This window comes from Arachis ipaensis, chromosome B10 (assembly GCF_000816755.2).
Source record: "Arachis ipaensis cultivar K30076 chromosome B10, Araip1.1, whole genome shotgun sequence".
In the NCBI taxonomy this organism is placed as follows: Eukaryota; Viridiplantae; Streptophyta; class Magnoliopsida; order Fabales; family Fabaceae; genus Arachis; species Arachis ipaensis.
This window is the reverse complement of record NC_029794.2, coordinates 26,527,932-26,539,041: the sequence shown is the minus strand read 5'-3', so window position 1 is coordinate 26,539,041 and position 11,110 is coordinate 26,527,932. Positions and strand designations below refer to the sequence as shown.

Below are 11,110 nucleotides of genomic sequence, written 5' to 3'. Positions count from 1 at the left end.
ATGAGGAAATTGATCTTTCAACACAAGGTTTTGGGCTGCTCCATTATTTTCTGGCCCAACTAACATAATAACAATTCAGCCATCAAGTATAAAACAATTTTTGTATCAAAGGCTGAATGTTACTTGGACCATGATACATTTAGCCCAATAAAAATCTGCACAAAAACAAAATTATTAATCGGCTAATTTGAATTACAATTCAATTTAATAATTTTTGTAATTAATTATTTTTAACAATATTTGATCATCATCAAATCTTAAGTTTTCCAAACTCAACAAAGATGAAAATTGAGTGTTATAATTTTTTTTATGTCTTTACAAATTATAAAATTATTAAAATGATTGTGAAATTATATATTATTTAATAGTTAATAGTAAAAAAAAATAAGAGATTTAAGCCCGCCAACCCGTCAGTCCGCAATTAGACGGGATGGGGTGAGATTTTAGGACCGCCTCACTAAGTGGAGCGGAGCAGGCCAGCCCACCAAAATTTAGATTTTTAGCGGGACGGAACAAGACGTACTTCCTCGCTTGCCACCCCTACCCATAATGAATCTATTATAATTGGTGTTTGATCTAAATTTAAAAATGTCATGGAATTCTAAAAAAATAAAAAACGCAATGTCTTTTGAAAAAAATGGTTAAAAATCATATTAAGTAAATTGTGGAAAAATGCGGAATGAGGAAGAAGGAGAGAAGAGAGCCTAAAGGACCGAATCTTTTCTCCTTTTATATCCAACCTTAATTGATTTGAAAATAAAATAAATTAAAAAATTCTAAGACCTAAAAGATTGTGTTTTATTTTTAAATAATAAAAGGAAATAATAAAAAAACTAAAACTAAAGCTCCTATCTATTAAGATCCTGTCTATTCTCTGAGTGGAGTTTATGATACTGTGATCCTGAATAGTTTTGGCATCTCACTATCTTTTGAAATTTAGGAATGTTAATGTCTTTTGAAACTAGAATCCGGATAATTTTATGAATTCTTTTTCTTTTATCCTCTGATTAATTCTTGAACACAATATTTTTCTTTTTTTTTTCTTTCCTTTGGTGCTTTGCATCTTGAGCCTAGCTGTGATTCTAAATGTTTTGTCTCAATCTTTACTTGACACAAAACACCATAAACACTTAACTGGGAAACTCTTTGAGTTTTGATTTTTCGTTTGAATTTTTTCAGTCAGTGGTGCTCAGAGCATTTGACATACACTTGACTTTGAATTTAAGTGCTCTGTCTCAAGAATTCATTGACATATTCACACAACAGACATATGGCTAGAAAAACAACTCTTTTGAGTTTTTGATCATAATTAACCTTCATTGCCATTGATGCTCAGAGCCTTGAGCCTTGCTTTTTATTTTCTATTTCTTTTGCTTCAAGGATTATTTTCTTGTTTAATTTAGAGAATTCATAATACTTCTCTAAATTTCTGTACCTTATGAATTAACAACCTTAACTCCAAGATCAATATGCACTATTCTTTTCATGCATTCAAAACCATAGATAAACACTACCACATCAAAGTCAATAACATGATTCAGAAAATAACTTCAAGTTTTCATGCATTATATCACTTTTTTTCTTTTGAGTAAAGGACATTTTCGTCCCTGACCTTTTTTTTTGCGGACATTTTCATCCTTAAGGAATAGAAAATACATTCAAGCCCCTGACCCCTGGAAAACGTGGACATTTATGTCCTTCCGTTGAATTCAGCCGTTTGCACTGGACGGAAAAGGATGAGCTGGCAGAGGTGGCGCTGAGGTGGCCGTAACGGAGGCCAAGTGGCATGGAGCATTTCGTAACAGGACATATAAGTCCCTGGAGACAAAAACGACGCCGTTTTTGTAACCTCCCCCAATCTTTCAAATTTCTCTGCCCTTTTCTTCTTCCTTCGTCCTTTTTCCCTTCCATTCTTCTTCCTCGGCCCCTGCCTCCATCACTGCCTCACAACTGTGCCTCCATCAGCTACCATCAACGCCGGCGACCTCCTCCTTCCTCTCTTTTGAGCGATCCTCAATCTCATACCCATTAATGGATGCTTCCTAATCAAGACAACCTTTCCGAATAATGGATCTTCGATGCTACAAACATCAAAATAATCAAGGTAATCGGCCAAAAGAGTCTTTACATAATCATAAGGAAGACCCAGATCCCATTTTAGCTTCTCAATTACATAAAGTGGCAATTTTCCCATACCAACAAGCATCAGAAGCCTTGCAATCCTATGAACAATGTCTACACGGTTAATGAGACATTTGTGAATATCCATTTCTTCTTTGTGTAGGCATAAAGCATGAGGTGTGAGCTTAACATGTGGAGGGAAGCCACGATCTGGTTGGAATTGCATGAAAATACAATAATACTTGTCTATAAATTTGGTGGTTGTCATGAAAAGGTTGAGGGATTCTTTCAACAGAGAAGCATTGTATAAGGAGAGGGATTTGGAAGTAGATGAAACTATTTCATTCTTGAAGAAAAGGGCCTGTTTAAAATCTTTCTCTCTTAAGGATTGCATTCAACTATGTTGACCAAAGGACAAAATGTCCAGCACAAACTTTTGTGCCATTCAACTATGTTCTATTTTAATAGAATGCTATAGCATTGTCTAATCCACTGGAATAAAGCTTAATTGTTTTTGTCAACTGTGTTCAATTAAACCCTAATCTACTTAAATTGTGTAAACATAACCTACAGAAGAATTCTCAAATTATAGAAAAATTGTAACAGGTGAAGGGAGTGGACCAAGTGAAGCTATAAGGGTCATATGTGTAGTTGAAATATTTAGTATGACAGTTAGCAACATCACAACATCCCCTTCCCAATGCACCAAACAAAACTTTTCTGAAATTCGGCAGCATCTTAGTAGTACATAGTATATTTCCCAAAGTCAAACAAACAATGAATTTAACAGTCAATTATAGGTAGAGAGTGTAGATCAAATAATCAAGTCTCACTGAATCAAAATTGAAGTTCAATATGCATTAAGAACTCAGCATCACTAAGCAAGAACAAAAACAAGTAACATGAACCATAATCAAGCATAGTGAAAACCAAGTAGCACAATCAACATAAGTACAGCACAATGGCTTAAAATACAACACAGAGAACAAAAGCACCAGATTCAAGCAGCAATTCTCATCGAGTTCAACAATTATATCAAAAGTAAGCTACATAAAACCTAACAAAAATGCATCATTGAATCAAAAGAATTAGCTCATTTTAAAACAGAGATGTGGCATCAGACATCAAAATGAGCACATAAGAGTTCATTGTTAACCAAAACAGGCAATGAGAATTTACATAGCAGCAATGTAAAACATCAATCTCAGCAATTTCCATTAACCAACCATAATCCTAACAACTCAAGAACAATTGAACAAACTAAATATAATGAACTACAAATAGTGATTGCACAGACAACAACATTAAGCAAGCAAGACCTAATCCACTATCCACGCCAGATTCTCTAACAACCTAATGTAACTAACTAATCTAACCAAATTACAATTAGCTAAACAAAACTAACTAAACAATATTAATTAACTAATTGCAATAACAGAGTGAATTAAACAGAGAGAAAGAAGACCTGGGAAGCACAGGGGTGGTAATGAGAGAGAGAGGAAATGATGGTTGGGCCCTAGTAGCGATGGTGGTGCGTCGGTAGAGAGGCGGCGGCGCGGCGGCAGTGGGTCGCCGAGAAGGTTGTCACGGACGAACGGTGGGTGGAAGGAGGGTGAGAAGAGAGAGAGACTAATGGGAGTAAGGGAGTGAGAAAGGGAAGAAGACGCGAAAAGAGAGAAAGGAGGAGGTCATCGGCGTTGATGGTGGCTGACGGAGGCACCGCTGTGCGGCGGTGATGGAGGTAGGGGCCAAGGAAGAAGAATGGAAGGGAAAAAGGACGAAGGAAGAAGAAAAGGCAGAAAAATTTGAAACAGGATTGTGGGAGGTTACAAAAACGGCGTCGTTTTTGTTTCCAGGGACTTATATGTCCTGTTACGAAATGCTCCATGCCACCTGGTCTCCGTTACGGCCACCTTAGTGCCACCTCTGCCAGCTCATCCTTTTCCGTCCAATACAAATGACTGAATTCAACGGAAGGATATAAATATTCACATTTTTCAGGAGTCAAAGACTTAAATGTATTTTTCATTTTTTGAGGATAAAAATATCTTCAAAAAAAAAAAAAAAGGTCAGGAACGAAAATGTCCTTTACTCAAATATATTTTATATGTTAAGCATTAAGGTGCTGATTTTAGCGTACATCTCTTTAATTTGGAGGTGGAATCTAGCAAAGGTACGTGGTCCTTCCGAAGAAACGCAGTGGCTACGACAAAACAAAGAAAATCGATGCTGCTTCTTCCTCCTCCTCCTTAGCTTCCTTCTTAATATGCCACAAACACAATACCCCCTTTAACAACGCTTCTTCTTCTTCTACTGAACCAACCAACCATATACATAGCAACACAACCACCGTGACATGAAAATAGATTGATACTCTCTCTCTATCTGTGTTTCGCTTTTCCCCAAAACGACAATGGTAGCTGCCGTATGCAGATTCGGACGAACGGCGTTCCTCCTCATTACTATCACTTTCTGCCTCTCCGTTTTGCAGCCATTCGCCAACGCGCGTTGCGACTACACCTTCAACGATGGAAACAAGCTTTACAACTACACACTCTCTTCTCCCATTCGTCACTTTCCTCACGGAATCCTCAGTGAAGACGGGTCTCTCTCTCTCTCTCTCTCTGATCTGTTTTGCCTTTTATTTCTCTTCGTTTCGCTGCGATCTTCATTTATTTATATATTGTTAGTTACATGCTTCCTTGATTCGAATTAAGCAACGCTTTTTTTTAGTGTATTGTTAGTGTTGTTACATGAATGTGGTTAGTTTTTGACGAGGCTATAGTTTTAATGTAGTTTTCTTGTTCTAGTTTTTTGTTTTTTGGGATTTTTTAAATTATTACTCTGGAGTCTGGCTTTATTTTAATTTTCTTAATAAGATGAAGTGAGCCCCGGAAGGAATGAAACTTGTGGTGACTGGTGACACCAAAAGGTATCAATTATTAGACAAAGTAGCCCGATTATTCGTTGAAATTAGGGTGGTGAAGGAATAGGGGATTGGAGAATTAGTTAGTTATTTAAGGTTAATAAGAGTTCATATATCACTCAAATGCTGTGACATCATGATTCAACATGGACTTGAGTTGATGATTGAATTGTCTTGTCAAATCGTTGTCATCGTTCAGGGGTCACTGGCTAGTTTAGTTCTTTTAGGATATTTTGGTGGTTCACTCTAAGGATGAATTAGGGTAAAGGAATTTATGATTAGTTTGTAAATATGACCATTATTGATTCTAATTGAAGTATTAATGTTTTTCATATATTTACTATTATTATTTGTGTGATTGTAGGTTTTACAAAGTGTCAGTGAACGAGAGCACCCTTTGGTTTCAGGTTGGCTCCATCAGGTCACACTTATTTCTTTGGTTTCTTAACAGTATAATGTTAGCACTATTGATTAATAATGTATGTTTTAGCTTCATCCAATTTGGGCACTTCTTAAGAAATTAAATTAGGAAGTTAGTTTACTTTGGAAAATAAACAAGTTATCCATGCATTAAATACATTGAAAGCTAACAAATATCTGGTTTTAGATTCCTTATTAACAAAACATATTAAGTATTTTACCTGCCAAAAGGATCCTTTAGTATGGTCATCGTTATCAGACAGAATGGTATACTGACTCAGTGACTCTGTTAGATGAAACTTTAATTGTAACTAACTATGCACTTTAGCTGGATTAGCAAAGCATGGCATCTGCTTTAGTTGGCAATAGTAACTTCTGTCTGGATGGATCAATAATTGAGTTTTGTTTATTGATTGTCTGAGCAGCTTTGCGATGAAATGGTTTTCAATCATGATCCTCCAATATGTGCTGACTGCTGGGTAAATATGTCTCATTTTTTTTTGCAAAGCAATTTCTTCGATATAGTAACTGAGATTCTGGGTTGTGCTGATACCTGTACAGGGTTGATGTATTGTGAACTATGATCATGTTCTATAATGATCTCATAACATGAAATAAATAATTTTATAAAGGAATAGTTGTCCAAATTGTAGCAGTTGTATATATTTGTTGTTCGCACTTCGCAGTAAATCTCAACTGATTTGTTCTTGCTTTTCAGTAGGGTTTTCTTCTCATTGAATAAATTTCCTTTGCATTTTTGTCCATCTTTCTTAAGCTTCCTTGACAAAATGTGGAAGAAAAATCAATTCACTGTTTTAGAGCTCAGTGTGTAGGAAATCAATTCAATACAATAGTATATCTGAAGATCTTGTACACCCATACTTCCTCTTTCATGGATATACACGTAGACCAAAGAAACCTAACAACAAATATTACAAAAGAATTATGGCTGCAGAAGATTCATTTATTATCCTAGTTAGTAACCTTTCAGTATAGCATGATTTGTATCACTGTACATCCGTAAATGTTATAAAATGAAGCTGAAAGGGAATTCTATTTGATTTATTTTGCTAATATATTAGGAAGCTGTTGGCATGTGCTAGTGGTCAGTGTTTGCTGTTCCCATAAAAATACTGCTACTTCAAAAGTTGACATGGCATGTTAGAACGTATCGGTGATTAAAATATTTTTTACTATTATTACAACATTCTTATGATATTTTCGGCTCACTTATGTTTGTTATATGTTTTAGGAATGTGGAGGACCAGCGCGATGTGGGATGGAGTGCAATGCACTTGTATCAAATAACATTGGAGGTAGAATTCTATTGTCATATCAGTACTTAAAAGTACTTTCAGTTATCTTGAGAGCATTTATAGCATCCAACAGCTTGAATGAACTGATTCTCAATAGGCAGTAGGCAGTAGTGTTTTAGTATTTTTTGTTTAAATTTTTTTCATATGGCATTTTTTAATACTAAAAGACTACAATCTAGCATATTGATATCTGTTGTTATTGCTGAATTGGCTTTAGATATCCATACATGCTCCATCACATTTAGTCATTGAAGTATCTTAAAGAATGTTTTCATTCTTGAATGACTTGGGTGTTTTCTTTGTTAAAAACTTTTGCATGATGGAGTTATTATTACAAGAAGGGCTTTAGTTTGTAAACAACATTTTATGTAGAAAAGGTTGTTATAGGTTATAAATAGTAAATATTGAGTATCAATTTTGAGTTTATTCTTTGGGTATTTCTCAGAAGGAAATTGAAGTAGGAGGGAATATATGTCCTCTAACAGTGATAAAATGCAGGTTATCATGTATGCACCACTCTAGGACGGGGCTCACAAATAGAAGTTGATGTTATTGGTTAGTCCAATTCTCTTCTCTCTATTTGTTTTCTAATTTAACTCATAATTTTCTTTGTTAATTTCTAGTGCTTCATTCATGATCTTGTGTGTTTTATGTATGTTATTGTTACTACTTCAGATTATGTAATTGTGTTTTGGGATGATGCTCCTATTTGATTATAACAAGAACATATCTTTGGTTGTATTGTTACTCTTATGGCAGATAAAAAAAATCCCCACACTGGTGTCATTGTTAAAATGTCAAGTGGTGGCCTTAAGACCAATTGTTCACTAGCTGTATCTGTGCTTTGTGATTATAATGGAGTAAAAGTAAGGTTTTTATTCTTTTCTTTTTCTTTTTTTCCTTTTTGGGGATACTGAATTATCAAATTTGATATTATGGACCTAATAGCTAATACTATTACTGATTATCTATGAACTATCAATCCCCTGCTTGCAGGAACCATACACTCTGCAGAGATTGGGAGCTTGTAATTATGTCAGTACTCTCTTCTGTGACATCTTTTATTGCTTCCTTTTATTTCATTCATTGTTTTATGGTTCTGGTTTCCAACCTTGTCATGGTCCTTTTGGACCATTTGTAGTATTTACCAAACAAAATAACCAACCTCTTTCTGAAGTCTTCAATCTTGTTTTGTTTAAAATGTACTTAACTGACAAGTTTGATATTTTATTCTACTATCTAATAACCTTGTTTCTTAAGCAGGCTACACAGCTAAAGCATCCATCTGCTTGTGCCATAGTTGTAAATGTTCATGGGGGAGGGTTGGGGTGGTTTGGCACCTTATCAATTGTGTAAGTTTCTAATATTACATGGTTGTTGGACTTATCACAAGGGTCTTCTATCAGGAAAAATTACTGATAATTGTTTCATCCTATTTTGTTTCAGTGTTGTGTGCCTTTTTGCTACATATCTACTGGCTGGTGCTGCCTATCGATTTTTCTTCCTTGGGATTCGCGGTGTAGATGTATGTTCTTACCTGTCCTTTTTGTTGTGTAGTTGGCTTTTCTTTTATTTGTTGGGTATATATTGATTTTATTGTTCTGTTAATTATTGTTAATTGTTAGACATAATCATTTATGTTCTTCTACCTAATAGTTTAAGTTGTTGGGATAAGTAGTTTCATGACTTGGTATTAGAGCTTCTATGACCAAAAGGTCTAGATTTTGATCCTTATTGCCCCCCAAAAAAATTTCAGCATAAGTCCAAAAGAGGCTCTTTTATGAGGAGCGTATTAGATGTATAACCATATATGTGCCTCTGCCTAATACCTTAAGTTTTTGACTTTTTGGGATAAATAGTTTCATGACATACACGAAGGCATTAATGGCAAGTAGAATTAGGAGGAAGATCCTCTCATGTGAGACTGAGAGAGAATTTGAGAGAGAAAGTAAAGGTAGAGAGTGAAAGGCATAAAATGCTGTGTATTGACTTACTCATTGATACAGTGCACATGTTGATATATATATATACAAGGATCACAGTTGTTTGGCTACTACAGCTAGCTGTATAACAAAATTCTAACTTCCTAACTGCCTGAGGGGCTGAGCTGGCAGAGAGTGAGTTGGCATATTCTCAACATCCCCCTCAAACCCGGGGTGGTGTCGGCCACTCTGAGTTTGGATGCGAATCAGTCATTTCTATTGATGTTGGGTTGTTTAAGGTTCAATTCGAATCAGTATTGCCTAATGCAAAGGTAAGTTCATAGAGAATTAACATTGCTGCCAATAAAATTGACTGTTACTGCTAAATCTTTCTGCAAACCAAAATTCTAAATCATCATTTCATAATTTGGGAAATGTCTCATTGGTTCTAACATTGATAATGATGTTTGCAATGTTATTCCACGCCCATCCTTTACAACCACTATTTAAAAGCTTTTTTTGTGTGTAGATTTATGGATATTGGTATGATTTTCTTTTTGGTTGACCCTATTCTGCAGGCAATCCCTAATGTAGACTTCTGGGCCAGCTTGCCTAGAAGAATACAGGTATTCTTCCCCATGAAAACTTCATATTTAAGTTTTCTCAATGTGGCATTATAGAAAATTAAGTTTTGAAGCACTCTTGTTTGTACAAGAATGTTGTGAGTTGCATTCTTCACATAACCCTTGTACTCAACTTTACCTTTGCAGATTTGGTTTTCATCATTAGTGAGGAGGTTTAAGGGACCATCCGAAGGTTACCGAAGCTCCTATTCTCCGGTGAACTTCTGATTTTACATTTTTTGGTTCCGGATTTTTCTTGCGGGTCCATTCCAAGATTATCTAGGATATGAGAAGCACATGCTGCAGAAATGGGCAGATAAGTCAATTTTTTCAGGTGCCTTCCCTGGTCAGTTTTGGTGATTCCTTGATAATGGAACATTCTGCAGAAATCTGTAGTTTTCACTCTAACTTTACCTCCACAAACTTGGTAATCTTTTTGAAAGAAAAGAAGATGGAAGAACAAACAGAAAGCAAAATGAACGTGTAGTGTATTTCGTAAAGGAAAGAGAAAGAGGCATTTATTATGATGGAGCTGATCCAATAATTTTGGTTTCACATTCTTTGGTTATCAGGTAATTGAAGGAACTTATTTTTTTTTGTAACTTTGTCTTGCACAAACCATTTATTTCATCCTTGTCCATGCTAACTTGAATGGGATTGGCTTATAATATGATTTTTTTTAACAGATTTTTTTATTTAATTTATAAAATTCGAATGAGCCTGTACTTTTTAAAACAAAATGGGTGTATTGGATTATTTTATGGGTTTTTTCTAGTGGTCCATATTTGAGACAAAATGCTGAAGTCCAAGCAAAAGCTTTGCACCGCATACATATATATATATATTATACACGCTTAATCTAGTTAGCCATGTTATGAAAATAAATAAATATGTAAGAAAGGAACAAACACGCTTGACAAATGGAAATAATTATAATAAAATGAACGTGCAGAAAACACTCATCAGATGGTGATAATTTGCAAAAGAATAATGAATTAGGATCTTATTAGTTAGAGATGCTGTGGTTAATTAGTTTATTCAATTTTAGTTCCATCATTCTAACATTTTCTGAATATACAGCACAGCTTACAGCTAACTACTGCTTAATATAATATGACATCGGGCGTGTCCAAAATTTCCAGTGTATATGTGAGAAATTTGAACAGCCACAAATTACTAGGTAATTTAGATAAATTCTAAATGAAACGTTACCTAACACAAAATAACCTACCAAAGCCATATTCATAACTTAAAAGGGAAAAAATGACCAAAGTTGTTGACACATTTTTGCTTATTGGGTACAATGTTTATGTCTAATATGAAGAGGGAAAGTGACTATTTTCCGCAATCTACCACACGCCCTTGGCTGTGAAGCTAAGGTAGCAGATCGTTAAACAAAGTAAATCAATTTTTTTAAGGGAAAAATATCAATTCAACATTTGAAAAGAAAACTCATCACACCATTCATTCTAACGTTTAAATTAGTCTCTAAAAAAAATCATATATGAATTAATTTCGTCATTGAAATATTTAACGCAGTCATTGCGATAACTTTTTTCTTATGTGTTAGGGACGAGCCAGATAATTTTTTAGGACCAACACTTAAGAATTAATGTTTTTTGAAAAAAGGAATTATTGATTTAGCTTCAACAATTTAAAACACTAATAATATAGGTGTAAAAGGATTATATTTTGTCAATATTTTAGTTTATAACTTATGCGCTATTAAATTTTCTTTTTTGAACTAATATTTTGTCAATATTTTAGTTGTTGAATTCTAAA

At 34.7% G+C, this 11,110-nt stretch overlaps 2 protein-coding genes across 5 annotated transcripts; one reads left to right on the top strand and one right to left on the bottom strand.

The window, feature by feature from the left end:
- On the bottom strand, nt 1,937–2,515 carry LOC107620341. The gene has a single exon (XM_016322517.1). The coding sequence runs from the start codon at nt 2,513–2,515 to the stop codon at nt 1,937–1,939; it is 579 nt and encodes a 192-aa protein (XP_016178003.1).
- LOC107623898 lies at nt 4,255–10,015 on the top strand. 4 transcript variants are annotated; one of them, XR_002355355.1, is made up of 12 exons: nt 4,255–4,725; nt 5,412–5,454; nt 5,893–5,946; nt 6,720–6,783; nt 7,282–7,338; nt 7,543–7,649; nt 7,780–7,818; nt 8,047–8,135; nt 8,230–8,308; nt 9,284–9,331; nt 9,476–9,662; nt 9,772–10,015. XR_002355355.1 is itself a non-coding variant. In XM_021113332.1 (12 exons), the coding sequence occupies exons 2-12, from the start codon at nt 5,022–5,024 to the stop codon at nt 9,554–9,556; spliced, it is 693 nt and encodes a 230-aa protein (XP_020968991.1). In that variant the 5' UTR covers nt 4,255–4,725; nt 5,000–5,021; the 3' UTR covers nt 9,557–10,015. The 4 variants fall into 4 exon arrangements, 3 of the variants coding, with proteins under 3 accessions (XP_020968991.1, XP_016181781.1, XP_020968990.1); XM_021113332.1 differs by adding an exon at nt 5,000–5,053 and having other exon boundaries at nt 9,476–10,015; XM_016326295.2 differs by having other exon boundaries at nt 9,476–10,015.

What these genes read in the sequence shown, in the direction of transcription:
- LOC107620341 (XM_016322517.1), bottom strand. Translation starts at nt 2,515, where the DNA reads ATGCAATCCTTAAGAGAGAAAGATTTTAAACAGGCCCTTTTCTTCAAG.
- LOC107623898 (XM_016326295.2), top strand. Translation starts at nt 4,535, where the DNA reads ATGGTAGCTGCCGTATGCAGATTCGGACGAACGGCGTTCCTCCTCATT. An exon ending in AGAGCACCCTTTGGTTTCAG is followed by an intron (nt 5,455 to 5,892) that starts GTTGGCTCCATC and finishes TTGTCTGAGCAG; the next exon opens with CTTTGCGATGAAATGGTTTT. An exon ending in TTGGGATTCGCGGTGTAGAT is followed by an intron (nt 8,309 to 9,283) that starts GTATGTTCTTAC and finishes CCTATTCTGCAG; the next exon opens with GCAATCCCTAATGTAGACTT.